The 21,308-nt window shown below is 48.5% G+C and overlaps 1 protein-coding gene across 1 annotated transcript; it reads right to left on the bottom strand.

Annotated features, from left to right (window-relative positions):
* Positions 1-806: 806 nt before the first annotated feature.
* On the bottom strand, positions 807-14,119 carry KLHL40 (kelch like family member 40). Its single transcript, XM_082192380.1, has 6 exons — positions 12,801-14,119; positions 10,433-10,593; positions 7,605-7,712; positions 5,120-5,305; positions 4,213-4,359; positions 807-1,057 (listed from the first exon to the last, which is right to left on the bottom strand). The coding sequence occupies exons 1-6, from the start codon at positions 13,953-13,955 to the stop codon at positions 946-948; spliced, it is 1,869 nt and encodes a 622-aa protein (XP_082048506.1). The 5' UTR covers positions 13,956-14,119; the 3' UTR covers positions 807-945.
* Positions 14,120-21,308: the final 7,189 nt, after the last annotated feature.

Consider the following 21,308-nt stretch of genomic DNA (forward strand, 5'->3'; position numbering starts at 1 on the left):
TCAGGATGAGAACAGAAATCGTGTGGCGGCAGCCTGAGGCCCCATTAGCTAAAGTGGTGCTTCAGGTTAAGAACAGTTTCAGTTTAAGAACAGACCTCCGGAACGAATTAAGTTCTTAACCCGAGGTACCACTGTACCTAGATATACCTCAGGTCCCCCCCCCTGTCCATCTGTCTGGGTAGAAGCAGAAAAGACTCCAGGGAGTTCCTCAATAATAGGAAATTGGTGACTATGTCTTCAGGGTACAGAGAACAGCTGGGCTATGTAGTTTCGGCAAGATTGCAAGGTCTTGCCTGCCTTCCCTGAGCGACTTGCCTGGTGTAGTGGTTAACAGCGGTGGACTCGTAATCTGGTGAACTGGGTTTGCTTCCCTGCTCCTCCACATGCAGCTGCTGGGTGACCTTGGGCCAATCACACTTCTTTGAAGTCTCTCAGCCCCACTCACCTCACAGAGTGTTTGTTGTGGGGGAGGAAGGGAAAGGAGAATGCTAGCCGCTTTGAGACTCCTTAGGGTAGTGATAAAGCAGGATATCAAAACCAAACTCCTCTTATTCCTCTCTGTAGCTGCCGCTCCCTCCCAGGTCAGTAAATAAAAGAGGGTGAAGTTGTGCTAAGATTTAGGGAACTGCATATGTTGTGCTAAGATTTAGGGAACTGCCCACCAACTCCTGCCCAATTTGATTGTGCCTGCTTGCACAAATTTCCTTCCACAAATTTCTTGCACAAATGCCAGCCCGTCTTACAGCTTTTCATTATCCCAGTGCTCATTAGCGAAACCAAGTAAATAAGACAGGAAGCAGCAAATGTAGCAGTTTTTCAAAATGTTTTACCTAACCAAAAAAAAGTGACACTCATCAAAACGGACTTACAAAAGAAAGAATTTGGGGAGGCAGGGAGAAAAAGAGATCTTGGTAGCAGGAAGTTAAAAGTGATGTTGGGATGCAATCACATTTTTGTTAATCGCAGAACGTTGAGCCGCACGGGCAGAAATGTCGCACCTGACGCGTACTGGATCTCTCGGAGAACACCTTCCCACTTCTTCCCTTCTTCGTCGTACCTGGAAAAGTCAGGAACAGAACTGGATGAGACCAAGATGGGGGGAATGGACCTACAGTTCTTATATCGACTGGCGTAAAATGCACAGGCGCCGGGACGTTTGTTTACTGATTTTCATAAAATCTTATGCACGTGATTCCTTGATTGTAAAAGAAAAAGGGGGAGGGGGACGCTCAAAGTTCTTTACAAAAAAGATAAAACAATAACATCCAGAAAAATCCACAACCGTACTTGAAGACATTCAAAAGTTAAAACACTGGAACTAAAGTTGCCTCGGCTTTCTAAGCACCTGGGTAAGGTAAAGGTAAGGGGACCCCTGACCATTAGGTCCAGTTGCAGACGACTCTGGGGTTGCGGCGCTCATCTCGCTTTATTGGCCGAGGGAGCCGGCGTACAGCTTCCGGGTCATGTGGCCAGCATGACCAAGCCGCTTTTGGCGAACCAGAGCAGTGCATGGAAACACTGTTTACCTTCCTGCCGGAGTGGTACCTATGTATCTACTTGCACTTTGGTGTGCTTTCGAGCTGCTAGGTGGGCAGGAGCAGGGACCGAGCAACGGGAGCTCACCCGTCGTGCAAGTCCTAGGCTCTGTGGTTTAACCCACAGCGCCACCCGCGTCCCTTTTAAGCACCTGGGTTGTTGTTGTTGTTTAGTCGTTTAGTCGTGTCCAACTCTTCGTGACTCCATGGACCAGAGCACGCCAGGCACTACTGTCTTCCACTGCCTGGGTAGGCTTGTCTAAACAGGGATTGTTTTAGCAGGCGCCAAAAAGTGCAGCGACACAGCCTGCTTGATATCACAAGGCAGGGAGTTTCCAAGTTCCACGCTAAAGTTCTATTACATCGAAATGTTCTTTTGACTCCCTCCCTCCATGTTTTAGATAGATTTTGTTTTTTGAAATGCATTGGGACCAGTGTTTTTTTGATTTGTGCATCACTGATCTGGAGAAAGGATGTAAGACCGTGGGGTTCTCTGTTCTGCCCGGCATTCACTCCATGCAGCACTGATCCCATCACGCTGCTGCTCGCCTGCCACTCAAAACTGCATTATTGTTCTCTGTGGCGGAATTATGCAATTTGCATAATTGCATAAATTCTGTTGCCATTTAGATTCTTCCACCCCATTTGCAAAGGAAACGCAGTGCAGGTGTGGGAGGGGGGTGCAATTAGTTATGTATCATTTGCAGCCTGATACTCTAAATAAAAAAATTCCTTCCAGTAGCACTTTAGAGACCAGCTAAGTTAGTTATTGGTATGAGCTTTCGTGTGCATGCATATTCTTCAGATACCGGATTCTTCAGCTCATACCTAAATTGATTTTTGATTTTATTGTTATAAACGCCTTATACCGTATTTTATGCTGGGTTTTTTGTAGCATCAATTTAAGTGTTTTAAATTAGTGTTTTAAATTAGTTGTTAGCCAACCTGAGCCCAGTTTCTTGAACTGGGAAGAGCGGGGTATACGTAAAATATTATTATTATTATTATTATTATTATTATTATTATTATTATTATACCAATAACTAATTTAGTTGGTCTCTAAGGTGCTACTGGAAGGAGTTTTTTTTATTTTGTTTCGACTATGACAGACCAACACGGCTACCTCCCTGTAACTTGGAATACTCTGACAGCCCAAATCTGCCATGAAGTAGCTAAGTTTTCAGGCAACCCCAAATTCTAGCGAGCCGAGAAAACAAGGTCAGACTTGACGGCTCCAGAAAGAGCTCTCCAAATGGGGAGATGGTTGATGCAGTGGCAAAGGAGGGCCGCACTATAAAAATCAATGATCCACGTTGGGGCAAAACCAAGGACTCCCACATAAAGCTGCACAAAATTAATCTGTGGAACTCCTTGCCACAAGATGGCCAAGGTGGCTCTAAAAGGGGACTGAGCGCTTCCATGGAGAAGGGTGTGCGTGTGTTTCTATCAATGGCAACTCATCATCATGGCTCTGTGGCATCTACTGTTCAGAGCTAGTAGGGATAGCTCAGTTGGTTAGAGCGTGGTGCTAATAGCGGCAAGGTTGCAGGTTCCATCCCCGTATGGGACAGCCAAATATTCCTGCGTTGGAGTGGGTTGGGCTAGATGATCCTCAGGGTCCCTTCCGACTCCACAATTCTATGGTTCTATGTAGCACAGCTAAAAGTCATCATCTGGTATAATAGGCACTCTCATAATAATAATAATAATAATATTTTTTTATTTGTACCCCGCCCATCTGGCTGGGTTTCCCCAGCCACTCTGAGCGGCTTCCAACAAAGATGAAAAATACACTAAAATGTCACATATTAAAAACTTCCCTGAACAGGGCTGCCTTCAGATGTCTTCTGAATGTCAGCTTTGACATCTGATGGGAGGGCGTTCCACAGGGTGGGCGCTACTACCGAGAAGGCCCTCTGCCTGGTTCCCTGTAACTTGGCCTCTCACAGTGAGGGAACTGCCAGAAGGCCCTCGGAGCTGGACCTCAGTGTTCAGGCAGAACGATGGGGGTGGAGACGCTCCTTCAGGTATACTGGACCAAGGCCGTTTAGGGCTTTAAAGGTCAGCACCTACACTTTGAATTGTGCTCGGAAACATACTGGGAGCCAATGTAGGTCTTTCAAGACCGGTGTTATGTGGTCTCGGCGGCCGCTCCCAGTCACCAGTCTAGCTGCCGCATTCTGGATTAGTTGTAGTTTCCGGGTCACCTTCAAAGGTAGCCCCACGTAAAGCGCATTGCAATAGTCCAAGCGGGAGATAACCAGAGCATGCACCACTCTGGCGAGGCAGTCTGCAGGTAGATAGGGTCTCAGCCTACGTACCAGATGGAGCTGGTAAACAGCTGCCCTGGATACAGATTTGACCTGTGCCTCCATGGACAGCTGTGAGTCCAAAATGACTCCCAGGCTGCGCACCTGGTCCTTCAGGGGCACAGTTACCCCATTCAGGACCAGGGAGTCCTCCACACCAGCCTGCCCCCTGTCCCCCAAAAACAGTACTTCTGTCTTGTCAGGATTCAACCTCAATCTGTTACCCGCCATCCATCCTCCAACCGCCTCCAGGCACTCACCCACAGAAACCCACAATCACAACAAAACACCTTTAATAAATGAGAAATATCCCATTTGCTTCCTTCCCATGAATGCCAGCGAGGCTGAAAAATGTCGGCACGTCTTACCTCCAAACGTCGTTGAGCTCTGTTGGCACCAGTTCCCCCGACTCTGTCTCCACGGTGGCAAAGCCTCCAATCAGGTAGAGAGTACCTGTCAAGCTGACCAGGCTGACGGAGCTGCGCTCCTGGGGGAATTCCGGGAAGGTTTCCCACCTGACATGGCACAGAAAACCAGATGAGCGTGAGGATGCAGACCTCTCTGCCTGCACGTTCCCTGGCTGACATCCCTATGCGCATAAGAGCACTAGATATGGGGCATGCAATGGGGCACAAGTACAAAGCAATGGGCACCAAAATCCTACTACCCCTCTGGTCCAGATTCCTTCCATCGAGACTCTCCACTGGACAGGGAATTCTGGGTGGGATTGAACTATCCTGTCTAGTCCTAATGCAGAGGTACCTGGCCAAAGGTTTGTATACCTGCTGCATCTCTGTGTGAGTAGTTGCGCAGAACAGGCCTCTTTCTATCTGTAAGCATCGCACAGATCAGTGACTCACGCAGAGTGCAACGGGGAACCTCCTCTGTCTGATAATTCTGATTCTGGCACAATTTGCAAATAAGCTTCTGCAGCACAGGAATTTTAGTGGTGGTGGTGGTGAGAAACGTGCTTTGGGGTTCAATAGTTCTGGGAAATCCTGGTCAGGAGGGGAGGATTCGAACCAAAAGATTTAAATTGCGAGAAAGGAGATTCCAGCTAAACATTAGGAAACACTTCCTGAGGGTTAAGAACGATTCAACAGTGGAACAAACTAACTCGGAAGGCTGGTGGACTCTCCTGCATTGGAGGTTTATAAACAGAGATTGGATGGGATTCTTGAGCTGTGATTCCTACATTGCAGGGGGTTGGTCTAGATGACCGTTGGGGTCCCTTCCAACTCTACAATTCTATGTGCTGCCAGGCAAGGCACTTACTTATTGGCTGCAATGTCATACACTTCCACCGAGCTGGTCAAGCCGGAATCGGTCACTCCAGCCACCACATAAATTTTCCCGTTGTGTATTGTCGTCCCGAACAGTGATCGTGCTGTTTTCATGGGAGCCAATTCCTTCCACTCAAACTTCTTTGGGTTGTAGACAAGGAGTGTGTTCAGGCACTTCCTGGCGTAGAAGGGGCAGGGGTGAGGTTTGTTTAGTTTATTTAAAGTTTTTATAATCCCACCTCTCTCCCAAACTGAGGTTCAAGGCTGTTTACGATGTTTAAAAACAACATTATAAAATAAAGGTAAAGGTAAAGGTACCCCTGACCATTAGGTCCAGTTGCGGACGACTCTGGGGTTGCGGCGCTCATCTTGCTCTATGGGCCGAGGGAGCCGGCGTTTGTCCGCAGACAGTTTCCGGGTCATGTGGCCAGCATGACTAAGCCGCTTCTGGTGAACCAGAGCAGCGCACGGAAACGCCGTTTACCTTCCTGCCGGAGCAGTACCTATTTATCTACTTGCACTTTGACATGCTTTCGAACTGCTAGGTTGACAGGAGCAGGGACCGAGCAACGGGAGCTCACCCCGTCGTGGGGATTCGAACCGCCGACCTTCTGATCAGCAATCCTAGGCTCTGTGGTTTAACCCACAGCGCCACCCGTGTCCCTAACATTATAAAATATAGAGCAGTAAAAACAAACTGTTGAAAAGCAATAGTTAAAATGCTCCAAAACACATTTGGAACCAGTGATGAAAATGCAGGCTTCTCTGAGAGCAGCCTAGTGGTCAGAATCATCTTTCAGCTGAGTTTCCAAAGGCCTGTCTGAACAGGGAGGTCTTAGTCTAGGGCTTGCTGATCAGAAGGTCAGCGGTTCGAATCCCTGCGATGTAGTTGCTTGGTCCCTGCTCTTGCCAACCTAGCAGTTTGAAAGCACGTCAAAAGTGCAAGTAGATAAATAGGTACCGCTCTGGTGGGAAGGTAAACGGCGTTTCCATGCGCTGCTCTGGTTCACCAGAAGTGGCTTAGTCATGCTGGCCACATGACCCGGAAGCTGTACGCCGGCTCCGTCGGCCAATAAAGTGAGATGAGCGCCGCAACCCCAGAGTCATCAGCGACTGGACCTAATGGTCAGGGGTCCCTTTACCTTTACCTAGTCTGCTGGCAGAGGGAGGACAAGGAGGGAGCCAGTCTTAACATCTCTGGGGAGCAAATTCCACTATATGGGAGCAGCCACAGAAAAGGCTCTCTCTTCTGGTCACCACCAGCTGTGCTTCTGATAGTGAATGGACCGAGACAAGGTGCAGCACAACTCGACACCGTCATCTGCTACAGCTGCAACAAAACAGGTCTCTCTCATATCGGTCTCTATAGCCACAGCAGGCGCTGTAACTCTCCCAACAATTTGACTGCACCCTCAAAGGCTCACTCCTCCATTGTCTCCCGAGACAGATGGATGGCAGCCAACCAGACACAGCTCTTGTGTCAAATTCAGTGTCATTTTTCTTGAAAAAGAGGTGCCAGAACTCAACATGAACACTGAAATATACTTGGAGTCGAGTGCGAATTTCATGCTCTTTATTCAGTCTGTAGTTGCAATGAATGAAGGTAAAGGTACCCCTGCCCGAAGGCCAGTCGTGTCCGACTCTAGGGTTGTGCGCCCATCTCACTCTATAGGCCGGGGGCCAGCGCTGTCTGAAGACACTTCCGGGTCACGTGGCCAGCGTGACGAAGCTGGTCTGGCGAGCCGGCACCAGCGCAGCACACGGAAACGCCGTTTACCTTCCCGCTAGAAAGCGGTACCTATTTATCTACTTGCACTTTATGGGTGCTTTTGAACTGCTAGGTGGGCAGGAGCTGGGACCGAACGACGGGAGCTCACCCCGCCGTGGGGATTCGCAATGAATGAAACATTCCCCCAAACGTCTAGCTATATATACATTATTTACACAATGGGCCCCCGTGATTGGATAATTCTGGGCTGCTCCTGTAGGCCAATCAGGTTGCTGATTCACTTCATCCAGAAGCCTGATTGGCTGCTCCTGCAGGGCAATCAGGTCACTGGTTCACTTCCACCTGGAGCTGGATTGGGTGGCTCCTGCGGACCAATCAGACTGCTGTATTCTGCATCCTATTTTTCTAGGATTCAGCTCAGTACATAACAAACGCGCCTAAGATTTCAGATTAAAACTGCAGAGTGGAAGGAAAGGAGGACCTTTTTCAGCTTCCAGCTACTCTCTGAAGACTGGAGAAGAGACCCTCTTAAGAATATCAGGGGGTTGGGGGTTGGGGAAAGGACTACTAGAGCATGTGAGAAATGAACATAATATTTTACCTGCAGTTCATTCAGTTTCTGCTTTGTATTATTGTTATTTTTTAAAACTGCGCCTAGACATTCCGTTGTTGCGCCCATAACCTCGGTTTAAGGTGCCATTTAGCTCCTAGCTTTCATATCTTTGTTTCTAACACTGCTCTCACTTACTTGTCATTTCCTTTGCCTCCGATGGCATAGATGAGGTCATTCTGGGATACCACACTGTGGCCATAGACTGGGTAAGGAAGGGAGTCCGCTTCTCCCCATTTAAAGGACCTGGTGGACAGAAGAATGATATTATTTCAGGCAGCCTTCAGCTTTCTTCCCAGGCCCCCAGGCCATCCAGAAATGCGTTGCGTTAGGGGGAATCGCTGGGCAAAAATGGTATTTTATACAAAAAATGTATATTACACCAAAAAAACTGCATATAAATGTGCCCATTAGGAGAACACACTGATGAATTTTCTTTAAAAAAAAGATCTGCAAACTAACATCGAGAACTGAAGAAAAGGAGACACTGAGGGAATTCTGACATACCGTATTTTTTGCACCATAACACTCACTTTTTCCCTCCTAGAAAGTAAGGGGAAATGTCTGTGCGTGTTATGGAGCGAATGCCTACGGGTGGCGGGGGGATCTGCTGCAGTCGTGAGCAGAGGATCCATGGTTCCCCTTCCTTCCCTCCTCCGTGGCTCGCTTTGAAACAGCAAAGCGGGAGAGGAGCCGCTTACACAGGTGTAAGCGGCTCCTGTCTGGTTGGCTGCTTTAAACCGTGCTCTCTGTCCCTCTCTCCTCCCCACTCAGCTCGCTAAATAGCAGCAAAACTTTTCAGCTCTCTAAGCCGGGGAGGAGGGAGAGAAGCAGAGCCTGCTTGCTTTAAAGGAGCAAAGCGGGAGAGGAGAGGAGCCTTCTCCCCTTATACCCCTCTTCTGCATTATTAGCAGCATCCTTCTCCACACACCCCATGCGTGCTCCTTGTCCCTTGAGTGCTTTTCCTTCCCTCCCCACTTAAAACGTGGTTACAAAGCACGGATCCACATGGATCCTCAGGATTTTTGCATTGGGCTACCCCAAACTCACCGTCAGATCACATGTCTGTGGCCACAGCATGAACCACAAAAATCATACATCCACTGTTTCGTTTAGAATATTTTTTTCCTTGTTTACCTCCTCTAAAAACTATGTGCGTGTTATGGTTGGGTGCGTGTTATAGAGCGAAAAATACGGTATTTGCTTCTTTGTCCTCCCAGGAAAATGGCTCTAGGATTGCAGCCTTAGGCTCCCCTTCACCCCTCTTTTCTCCATTTCTTTGCCCCTTTCACAGCAGCATACTAAAATCTCTCCCCACTACCATGAATGTCTTTTAGGCACCAAGCAAATATCTCCCTGTTTCCCCAGGCTTCTAACCTCAGACGTGCTTAAAAAAAAAATAAAAAAAATCTATTGCAATCGTTTCTACTGCTGCCTTTTGCTGTGATTAACTATTTTAACGGATGGCTTCTGTATCTATTTTCTGCGCAATCCAAATTCTCTGGGTGGCTCACAAGGAACAAATTAAATGCAGACATAGTATAGAACAATAAAAGCGGCGACACAATTAAAGCATAATTATAAAGTAAGTTATGGGTTGTTGTCTGCTGCTGCAAACTACCCAGACGTTGTTTTGTTTTTAATGTTTGTGTGTTATGGGAATGTTTTAAATAAATAAAGACGCTAATCCCAGTGGTGACAAATTATTACCCTGAGGCCCTTGTTGATTTTGACAGGCACAACTGAGGCCGATTCAACCTCCATTTTCATATAATCATAGAACCGTAGAGTAGGAAATGACTCTGAGGGTCTTAGTTCAACCCCTTGCGACTCAGAATCTCAACTAAAGCATCTTTGACAGATAGCCATCCAAACTCTCCTTAAAAAGGTCCAAGATTCACCACCTCCCTAGGGAGACTGTTCCACTGTTGAACAGCTCTCACTACCAAAACGTTCTTCCTAATGTTTAGAAGGAATCTCCTTTCTCGTAACTTGAATCCATTGGTTCGGATCCTAGCCTCCAGAGCAGGAGAAAACAAGCTCCATTTGAAAGCCCTTGAGATATTGGAAGATGGCTCTCATATCTCCTCTCAGTCTCCTCTTTTCTAGGCTAAACATTCCCAACTCCCTCAACCGTTCCTCATAAGGCCCCTGGTCATCTTGGTTGCACACCTTGCAGCTTGTCAACACCCTCCAACCCACAGTTTTGCCTGTCAAAATTTGAACAATGGCCTCAGGGTCATAATGTGGACTGCCCCTCGTCCAAAATCTGCTTCGGAGTCTGTATTGGCTGGCTCAGGTTTTAGGCCCAAGCCTGAAACCAACGACTAAAAAAAAAAAGCAGCTAAAAAAGCCAATGCAATTCTGGGCTGCATCAATAGGAGTATAGCATCTAGATCAAGGGAAGTAATAGTGCCACTGTATTCTGCTCTGGTCAGACCTCACCTGGAGTACTGCGTCCAGTTCTGGGCACCACAGTTCAAGAAGGACACTGACAAACTGGAACGTGTCCAGAGGAGGGCAACCAAAATGGTCAAAGGCCTGGAAACAATGCCTTATGAGGAACGGCTAAGGGAGCTGGGCATGTTTAGCCTGGAGAAGAGGAGGTTAAGGGGTGATATGATAGCCATGTTCAAATATAGAAAAGGATGTCACATAGAGGAGGGAGAAAGGTTGTTTTCTGCTGCTCCAGAGAAGCGGACACAGAGCAATGGCTCCAAACTACAAGAAAGAAGATTCCACCTAAACATTAGGAAGAACTTCCTGACAGTAAGAGCTGTTTGACAGTGGAATTTGCTGCCAAGGAGTGTGGTGGAGTCTCCTTCTTTGGAGGTCTTTAAGCAGAGGCTTGACAACCATATGTCAGGAGTGCTCTGATGGTGTTTCCTGCTTGGCAGGGGGTTGGACTCGATGGCCCTTGTGGTCTATTCCAACTCTATGATTCTATGACTTTGTTTTGCACTCACAGCCGATCGTAGCACAGGACTGAGTCCAGGGTTTCTTCTCCTTCCTTCAGCTCTTTTCCGCCAACCACAAAGATGGAGTTTTCAGCCTCGCCGAGGCCAAACAGGCAGCGCGGAGACGGCAGGGGAGGCATCCCGAGCCAATCTGAGTCCAAGTGGTCATACTGCAGAGAAGCGATAAGGCAGAGAAGCATCAGGGCAGAGCTGAGGACCACAGTCCCACCTGCACAACTTTCTGAGGGCCGCAGGACCAGAGGCAAAACCAGCTTGTTTCTTCTGTACACCCCTTCATCCTCCGTCCAGGAAGCCCAGAGGTTCCATCAGAGATTGGGGACATTTTCCAGCCAGGCCAAAGCACTCAAGTCCAAAAGGTCTGATAGAAAGGCCTGGAAGGTCACATTTGGACCCTGGGCCTGAAGTCTCCCACTCCTGTTATACAGGAAGAAGAAGACTCCAAAGAGCGTGGACCTGTGTCATACCCCTCAGCCATCTAGATTTGAGCAGGACATCTTGGAATTACAGAAGACAACCTTTGCTTCTGATTAGATCCCAGAATGTCCTGTTTTTTGGCCTCTCACTCTCACCCAAGTCAACTGACTCCTGCAAGGTAAAGGTAAAGGGATCCCCTGACCAGTAGGTCCAGTCGTGGCTGACTCTGGGGTTGCGGCGCTCATCTCGCGTTATTGGCCGAGGGAGCCGGCGTACAGCTTCCGGGTCATGTGGCCAGCATGACTAAGCCGCTTCTGGCGAACCAGAGCAGCGCATGGAAACGCCTTTTCCCTTCCCGCCAGAGTGGTACCTATTTATCTACTTGCACTTTTGGCGTGCTTTCGAACTGCTAGGTTGGCAGGAGCAGGGACTGAGCAACGGGAGCTCACCCCGTCGCGGGGATTCGAACCGCCGACCTTCTGATCGGCAAGCCCTAGGCTCTGTGGTTTAACCCACAGCGCCACCCGACTCCTGCAAGAGTTTGGGCCAAAAAAACAAGCATCCCAATTTTGATCAGTTGGAGTTGATGCTGTATAGATTTATTCAGAAGTACATCACACTGCATTGAGCAGGGTTTATGCTCACCCTGCTGCTAGGGTTTTTAGGACTGAGATATAGCTTTCGTTGTGGTTGGGCAGCAGAATGATGGAGTGGACAGGTCCCCCAGAGGTTATCTGGCCCAATGCCACTGGATCTACAATGCAGGATGCAGCTGCAGCCTCCCCAATAGAGAACCATCCAGCCTCTGCTTCTATACCTCCAGGGGACAAGGAGAGCCTCTTCCACAGTTCAACAAATCTCATCATTTGGATGTTCCTCTGAATGCAGGGGCGAGAAACTTGTAGCCTTCCAGATGTGTCTGGACTCTAGCTCCCATCACTCCGGACTAGTATCCTTGGTGTCTGGGGCTGATGGGAAACAGAGTCCAACCGCATTTGCCATTTCCACCCATCGGTTCTAGTCCTGCCCTCTGGAACAATGGAGAACTAGGCCATGTTTACACCCTGCTCTCAAAGCACTATACTATTTTAAACAGTCATAAAAAAGGTAAAGGGACCCCTGACCATTAGGTCCAGTCGTGGCCGACTCTGGGGTTGCGGTGCTCATCTCGCTTTATTGGCTGAGGGAGCTGGCGTACAGCTTCTGGGTCATGTGGCCAGCATGACTAAACCGCTTCTGGCGAACCAGAGCAGCACATGGAAAAGCTGTTTACCTTCCCGCCTATTTATCTACTTGCACTTTTGACGTGCTTTTGAACTGCTAGGTTGGCAGGAGCAGGGACCGAGCAGCGGGAGCTCACCCCGTCGCGGGGATTCGAACCGCTGACCTTCTGATCGGCAAGCCCTAAGCTCTGTGGTTCAACCCACAGCGCCACCCACTCCCTCTTTAAACAGTCATAGCTTCCTGCAAAGAATTTTGGGCACAGTAGTTCGTTAAGCGTGCTGAGAGTTGCTAAGAGACCTTCTCGGCTCCCAATATGTGACTGGAATACTCAGCAGAAGCACTTCATACTGCAACTTTCTGTTGCAGGGCCCACTTGTGTTCGGCTAAAGGGGAAGCGGGACCCCTGGCTATGTGGATCTCCTGCCTCATCTAGCCAGACAACTGTTAGATTATGAACAAAGCAATAACTATCCAGGTAATGCAATATAAGGTGATACAATGCCATTGTTCTGAACTTGCCACCATCCCTGCTGAGCCACAAACTTAAAACAGAGCGTCAGGCCTGCCTGAACCAGTGCACATCTGAAACTGGACCTAAACCACCCTGGAGTCGGCTCCACACTCCAGGGGGAATCTAGCACTGCATGACTCTTGGCCCAGGAGCAGCAAGCTGTGTACATCATTCACAAGCCAGGAGGAAGAAAACAACAAGTGGTACCTGCAAGAAATAGGAGTTCATGGGGTCCTCTTTATTGTCCTCGTTGTAATAAATTCCACCTGCTATGAAGATCTGGTTCTCGCGGGTGACCAGGCTGACGTGATTCTTTGGGATCTGAGCAGAGACGGAGGCGAAATAGCACTCGTTGGCGCCTGGATCATAGGCCACTGCCCCAGAGTCACTGACCATGAAAATAAGGTCTTGTAGAAACATCCCAAAGCGCATTGTGTCGTTCAAGATCCCTGGGAGAGCCTCCTCCTCTTCCTCTTTCTCTCCTGCTTCTTGCTCTACCTCTCCGTTGATGACATTGTCACCAGCTTTCTTCTCCCCCTTTTTCTTCCCCGACGTCTTTCTCACCACCGTGAACTTCCCGTCATGGGCATCCTTGACCATCTGGACCTTCTTGAGGAGCTCTGGGCTGGATTTGACCAAGGCGTGCTTCTCCACATGGTCCTTGAAGTAAGCTTTGTCCATGAGTCGGAAGCGGATGCTCTCAAAGACCACCGGGAGTGCTTTCGCCCGGGCCTCGCGGTCCCTCGCGGTGGCCCACTTCATCACCACCTCGAAGACGGTCTCCTCCTTCTCCACGTTGAGCGAGTCAGTGGAGATGATGGCGATGAGCTCGTCAGGAGAGAGCTGGTTGAACTCGTCGTCCCGGGAGATGAGGGTGAAGCGGTCGCTTATGAAGTCCCTCGCCGCTATGGCTAGGCGTGCGCAGTCCAGCATCAAGCCCAGCCTGAAGATGGCCAGGCAGTTGCTGAGGCAAAGCCTCTTTTGAAGGAAGGAGACGCAGACGGTGAAGATGGAAGGAATCTGGAACATGTTAGCCACCGTGAAGATGTCCTGAACGTTCTGCTCGGTGATGTCCAGCTCCGAAGTGTAGATGTAGTGGAGAATCTTCCCCATGACTTCTGGGTCGACGTCCTCCAAGTCGATCTCCTTTTTCTTGCTTTCCTCCATGTCCGAGAGAAACATAGCCCTGAAGTAGGGGCTGCAGGCGGCGAGGACCAGGCGGTGGCACGGGAATTCTCTCCCTTTGACCTTCAAGACGCAGTCGAGGAACTTGTTGTGGTCTAGCATGTCTTTCAGACCATCCTGGAGGAGGGTTTGCTGGTAGAGACGCAACTCCTCGGCTTGTTCCATCGGCAAGGCCATGGCTCCTGTCTCTTCCTCCTCCTAGGTCTTCTCTTCCCACTCCTTTGAACCCGTGAGCGTCCGAAGTCCCCCCTTTTTTGCTCCCAGATGGAGCTAAGAGAATATGAGATACTTGCTGTCAACGCAGCTGACTGTGTGGCTCAGTTTCCACAGCAAGAGGGGCTTTTTATATATAGCTACAGCATTACGGAGCTTAGGGAATCCATTCGGCAGCATATGTAAGCCGATCACCTTTTAATATGACAAACTGGCCTGCCAGGGAGGGGTGGCTGTTGTTGGCGGGTGGGGTGGCACGAGGGGGGCTGAGTAACAGCTGTAAGTGTAATTCTAGATCCATGGCAGACGCTTTCGGGATTCACTATCGGGGAAGCCTTTTCCTGAAGGACTTTCGGCAGAAAAGCTGGGGACCGGCTGCCTTAGGAACTGTGTGTGTGTGTGAGAAATAGATTCTGCCTCGGAGTGACTCAAAGTCCCTAAAATCAAGCTCAGGAGCCATGGGGATAGTCTTGACTGCACACACACACACACACACACACCCCATATCCCTGGTCTCCTTTGCTAAATCCGGAGCAAAGATTAATGCGCTAAAAATATACTGCAAAGTCAGAGTTGAGTAAACAGTGAATATATGCATCTGACGTTTGGTGCGAAAGAAGGAAATCTGTCCAAGTCACAAATGCCCCAGGGATGGTTTATCTGATTTGATTTATTGATTTATTCACATGTACATCGTTGTTTGAGGTGTTCCCTCAAGTGACCGGCTGTTCCATGGGCACCCGTATGCAGGATTCGTTTCCTCGTCAGGAGCAAGTGCGGTTGTGTTATGGGGCCCTTGGCAACAAACTCTTTGTTTACAAGTGAACAGATGGAGAAACAGGCAAGCTGCTAGTCCCTAAGGTGAGGCCCACTATACCCATCACGCCAAGCCAGAAGCCTTTTAGCAGCCTGTTCCAGACAGCTTTGAACAGAGGCTGAGTTTTATTATGTTCAGATTTCATTCCCCATCCTGCTCCTGGCTTCATATTTTCCCCATACTGAAATAATAAGCCCTATTCCTGGCATTTCCACCATAATAGCAGGACTTGACTGCTCGTTTTGTTGCTGGGAACAGCAACAAAATGTTGCAGTATGAAGCGCTTCTGCTTAGGATTCCGGTCAGCCAGCCACGCCCTGCCTCAGGATACTCCATTCCATAATAATAATTTATTATTTATACCCCGCCCATCTGGCTGGGCTTCCCCAGCCACTCTGGCGGCTTCCAACAAAATATTAAAATACAGTAATGCATCAAACATTAAAAGCTTCCCTAAATAGGGCTGCCTTCAGATGTCTTTTAAAAGTCTGGTAGTTGTTCTTTTTGACATCTGGTGGGAGGGCGTTCCACAGGATGGGTGCCACCACTGAGAAGGCCCTCTGCCTGGTTTCCTGTAACTTGGCTTCTCACAGTGAGGGAACCACCAGAAGGCCCTCGGAGCTGGACTTCAGTGTCTGGGTAGAATGATGGGGGTGGAGATGCTCCTTCAGATTACCTGTCCCTCTTGCTTTTACACACCCTGCCCCCAAAATAGCCAGTCAGGATTCCCTTTATGTACTTCAGCAGACTTTGAGGGTACCCGCAAAGCTGCAGGTGTATCCCTCTTGCTTGTTGGTGGTACCATTTTGGACACATAAGCACTGGCAATACCCTCTGTTTTCAGAAATATGTGGAATGATTGTTAGTGGCCAACTGACACTAAAGGATGAAAGTCCTGCTGGGACTATAATATTTATATTGCTTTGTCCCAAGCATGCACAGAGGCCTATATATAGCTTATTCAATATCCACTCAGGCATGGAGCTCGCTTGGGTCCTGGGGCCACATCCTGCTTCACCCAAACCTACCACACAAGGCTGTTGTGAAGATCATGGGGAGGATGAACTCTCAGTGCTGCCTTGATTTCTGTAGAGCAAAGGCAAGATGCAAATTCAAGAATACCATAAAGATTTATGGATTTGAGAGTCTGAAATGCTGAAAATCCAGCCAAAATTTTAATACTCGGGTAATACTGTTCCCAGCACCTTAAAAAGCAGAGACATCACCTTGCCAACAAAGGTCTGTATAGTTAAAGCTATGGTTTTCCTAGTAGTGATGTATGGAAGTGAGAGCTGGACCATAAAGAAGGCTGATCGCCAAAGAATGGATGCTTTTGAATTCTGGTGCTGGAGGAGACTCTTGAGAGTCCCATGGACTGCAAGAAGATCAAACCTCTCCATTCTGAAGGAAATCAGCCCTGAGTGCTCACTGGAAGGACAGATCCTGAAGCTGAGGCTCCAAGACTTTGGCCGCCTCATGAGAAGAAAAGACATGAGAAGAGAAGAGAAGAAAAGACCCTGATGCTGGGAAAGATGGAGGGCACAAGGAGAAGGGGACGACAGAGGACGAGATGGCTGGACAGTGTTCTTGAAGCTACCGGCATGAGTTTGACCAAACTGTGGGAGGCAGTAGAAGACAGGAGTGCCTGGCGTGCTCTGGTCCAGGGGGTCACGAAGAGTCGGAAACGACTAAACAACAACAATACCATTCCACTAATAGCTTAGGATATCTATCAGCTTTTATGGCGTTAATTAATGGGAAACTTACTAGACATTTACATATTGCATGATGATGATGATGTGTAGTACAATATGCTGATGACACCCGTGCCGGTTTGGCAGTTAGAATTCGAGGCTGACAACTGACATGGTGGAGAGCTAAATAAGATGGCTATTTTCAAAATCCCAGGTGCTTGGGGTTTGTTCGTTTTTTTAAAGCTGGATCTCAAAAGATGTTTTGCAAGGAAATTAAATATATGTACACACCTCCCTCAGACTTGGGGACATTATTTCAGTGGAGTGGGTTTGGGTGTCCTTGGCACAGAGTATTATTTATTTTATTGCATTTATATCTCACCTTTTTTTCTCCAAAAGGGTTCTCCCCCTCCCCATTTAAGCCCCACAACAGCCCTGTGAGGTACGTTAAGGCTGAGAGGCAGTGACTGGCCCCAATGTTGCCCAGTGAGCTTTGTGGCCAAATGGGGATTTGAACCCTGTTCTCCCAGGTCCTAGTCCAACACTTTAACCACTGCACCACATTGGCTCTCAGTAATCAGATGGTCTGATTAGTCAAGTGTAGTCTGGGGCAACAGCTGGAATTCATAATCCAGCCTGTCCTCCCCTTGCTTTTTTATTTTTTGGCAAACAAAGGGTTAGCAGGTCTTTCCAGAGCAGCACATTGTCTCGGCTCCAAGCCATGTTCTTAATCCTCTCTGTGGATTATATTTTCCCATCTGCATTAATTTGCCCCTTTGCAAGGGGACTTAACATCTGATGAGCTCTTTAATCTCTCAAATGTCCCTGTCACCCCATCAGCTGCAAAGGATGGCAAATTAATGTGTGAGATCCACACTGCACAGCCACGCGGGTGCGATGGGACTCCTTCATTCCTCTTTGTCGATTAACCACATTTCCATGCCATTTAGGGCCTTCTCGGTGGTGGCTTCTCCTAGACTTTGGAACTCTCTGCCTAGAGAAACCAGACTGGCTCCCTCCTTGCTGTCTTTCTGCCACATGATGAAGAATTTCTTCCAACAGGCTTTTGGGAAGCAACTGTGTTCAGTGAAAGGACTGGCGCCATGTTGTTTTTATTACAATTGTCCATTTGATTCTATGAGTTCTTTAATATTTGTGTTCCGCATAGGTCTACCTTTGAAGGTGACCCAAAAACTACAACTAATTCAGACTGTGGCAGCTTGACTGGTGATTGGGAGGGGCTGCCGGGACCACATAACACCGCTTCTGAAAGACCTACATTGGCTCCCAGTACGTTCCCAAGCACAAATCAATATGTTGATGCTGACTTTTAAAGCCCTAAATGGCCTTGGCCCAGTATACCTGAAGGAGCGTTTCCACCCCCATCGTTCAGCCCAGACACTGAGATCCTCCTCAGAGGGCCTTCTGGCAGTTCCTTCATTGTGAGAAGTGAAGTAACAGGGAACCAGGCAGAGGGCCTTCTCAAAGGTGGCCCCCACCCTGTGGAACGCCAACCCACCAGATGTCAAGGAAATAATCAACTATCTGACTTTTCGAAGGCATCTGAAATCAGCCCTGTTTGTTGTTTAGTCATTTAGTCATGTCCGACTCTTTGTGACCCCATGGACCAGAGCACGCCAAGGACTCCTGTCTTCCACTGCCTCTCGCAGTTTGGTCAAACTCATGCTGGTAGCTTTGAGAATACTGTCCAACCATCTCGTCCTGTCATCCCCTTCTCCTTGTGCCCTCTATCTTTCCCAACATCAGGATCTTTTCCAGGGAGTCTTCTCTTCTCATAATATGGCCCAAGTATTGGAGCCTCAGCTTTAGGATCTGTCCTTCCAGTGAGCACTCAGGGCTGATTTCCTTAAGGATGGATAGGTTTGATCTTCTTGCAGTCCATGGGACTCTCAAGAGTCTCCTCCATTTAGGGAAGCTTTTAATGTCTGATCTTTTATGGTGTTTTTAATATTTTGTTGGAAGTCGCCCAGAGTGACTGGGGAAACCCAGCCAGATGGGTGGGGTATAAATAATAAAGTATTATATGGTTTTAATTATATTAATGTTTAATTGTTTTTTATCATTGGTTCCCCTGCCCCTATGTTTTTAGCTGATCTGAAAGCTGCCTTGAGTCCCTGTCAGGGAAAAAAGGAAGGGAATAAATCAATAATAAAAAATAATGCAATACAGTGGTACCTCTGGTTGCGAACGGGATCCATTCTGGAGGCCCGTTCGCAACATGAGCAGAATGCAACCCTCATCTGTGTTGGTCGCGATTCACTGCTTCTGCCCATGCACGTGATGTCATTTTGCGCATCTGCGCATATGCGAGCGGCGAAACCCAGAAGTAACCCTTTCCGGTACTTTGCCACAGGACGCAACCTGAAAACACTCAACCTGAAGCAAACGTAACATGAGGTATGACTGTAGTGCTGTAGTTGAACCCTAAACCCATGGTTAGCAGAAACAAACCAGTTTGACATCTCATGGTTTGAAGTTGGAGTGTTAGTTCCTAATTAGCTGGGCTAACCCCAACGAAGACCTTTAATCTCTGTTGCTGGGAAGAGGCTGCAACCGTGTGATATGGAAGACTTGCCCGCCCAATCGTTCATTCCGCCTGTTCAGCGAGTTGCACTTCCTTCTGATGGTATCTAACTTTAGATCCTTCTGTAGCATTCCAGAAAGCTCAGCTCCCGGTTTAAATTTAGCCGCATTGTGGAGGGACAGCTAGTCCTTCTGGAACGGGGCATAGAATCCATTCGTCATCGTCGGGCTTTTATTGATGCGTCATGGCAGAGGCCACCAAGTGATCCCATGACTTCAACACCAGGGACTGGATGACCCAGTTTCCCTGATGGAGGAAATGACCATTCGACTCTGAAGGTTTGGGAGAAGGAGCAGCAACAGCCTTCAGTGTCATCATCTTCAGGGCGAAGGCAGGGATTTAGGAGATTTTTTTAAAAAAGAGGAGAACATGAACTTGGAAGTGTTCTTTATAATTAGTGGTGGGTGGGAGCAAGGAGATCGACAGTAGGTGGCATGAGAGCCAAGGACAGACAGTGGCAAATTATCTCTGCCACCCCTCATGGGTCAAGTTTGACAGATGAGAGGATGCATGTGAGAGCTTTCTTCATACACCCCTCCCCAAACAATACTTCTTTGCAATGTTATTTTTCTAGAAAAAGAGGAGCGCATCCCCTGCGCTCTTATAAACGGCCTCAGTCCAGTATACCTGAAGGAGTGTCTCCACCCCTATCATTTTGCCGGACACTGACGTCCAGCTCCGAGGGCCTTCTGGACGTTCCCTCACTGCGACAAGCCAAGTTACAGGGAACCAGGCAGAGGGCCTTCTCAGTAGTGGTGCCCACCCTGTGGAACAACCTCCCATCAGATGTCAAAGAGAAAAACAACTACCAGACTTGTAGAAGACATCTGAAGGCCGACTTGTTTAGGGAAGTTTTTAATGTTTAACAGACTATTGTATTTTAATATTTTGTTGGAAGCCGCCCAGAGTGGCTGGGGAAACCCAGCCAGATGGGCGGGGTATAAATAATAAATTATTATTATCATCATTATAATGGCAATGACTCCTACCTGAGCACTGCTGGAACCGAGTTCTGGCTGAAAAAAAGCTCTGAATCTTCAATAAGAATATAAAAATAGCCTGCTGGATCAACTCAGAGGCCCATCTAGTTTCAGCATACTCATCTCACAGTAGCTAACCCGATGCCTCTAGGGGGAGCCCCAGTGGCATTGCGTCCTTTGCTGGTGCCCGGGGCAGGGCACAGAGGGTGAACAAAACCCATCGCACCAGCCCAGCCCTTGCTGCTTATGCTACCAGGCAGACAGAGGGCAGAGAGGGTTTATGGGGCCACGCTATCCCACCTGCTCACACAGTGGGGAGCCTAGTTGGCCAACGCACCCCTTGATACATCCCCCCAACACTGGCCCATACCCTCCAACATTTCTTCGATGAAAACAGGGACGTCCCATTCCATAATGATAAGTTTACTATTTGTACCCCACACACCTTACTGGGTTGCCCCAGCCACTCTGGGAGGCTTCCAAAATATATATAAACATAACAAAACAAAACATTAAATGTCCTTATACAGGATTGCCTTCAGACGGCTCGGGGGTCGGATAACTCCACACCCTCCAACATTTCTCCGATGGAAGTAGAGACGTCCTAAGGAAAAGCAGGACATTCCGGGATCAAATCAGAAACTGGGATGGCTTCTCTAAATCAAAGATGCCCCTGGAATATAGGGGCATGTGGAGGGCCTGCTGGCAGCAAGGGGACCTGGAGCGTGGTAGCAAGGCCAGGCCGGGCTTCGGGGCCAGAGGCCCCCGACAGCAGACAAGGTAGGACGGGGATCCGTGCTTAGTTCGCAGCACCTCAAAATCATGTTCCTGGGGCTATGGCTATGGCTATGGCTACACACCTGGGAAGCCAATGATCTGAACCTAAACACAACAGGTCGCTCTTTCCTCTATATTAGGTAAAGGTAAAGTGACTCCTGACCATTAGGTCCAGTCATGGCCGACTCTGGGGTTGTGGCGCTTATCTCGCTTTATTGGCCAAGGGAGCTGGCATACGGCATACATGTGGCCAGCATGACTAAGCCGCTTCTGGTGAACCAGAGCAGCACATGGAAATGCCATTTACCCTCCCGCCAGAGTGGTACCTATTTATCTACTTGCACTTTGACATTCTTTTGAACTGCTAGGTTGGCAGGAGCAGGGACTGAGCAATGGGAGCTCACCCTGTCGCGGGAATTCGAACCGCCGACCTTCTGATCGACA

Source organism: Podarcis vaucheri (assembly GCF_965113315.1).
Source record: "Podarcis vaucheri genome assembly, chromosome: 12".
Lineage (NCBI taxonomy): Eukaryota > Metazoa > Chordata > Lepidosauria > Squamata > Lacertidae > Podarcis > Podarcis vaucheri.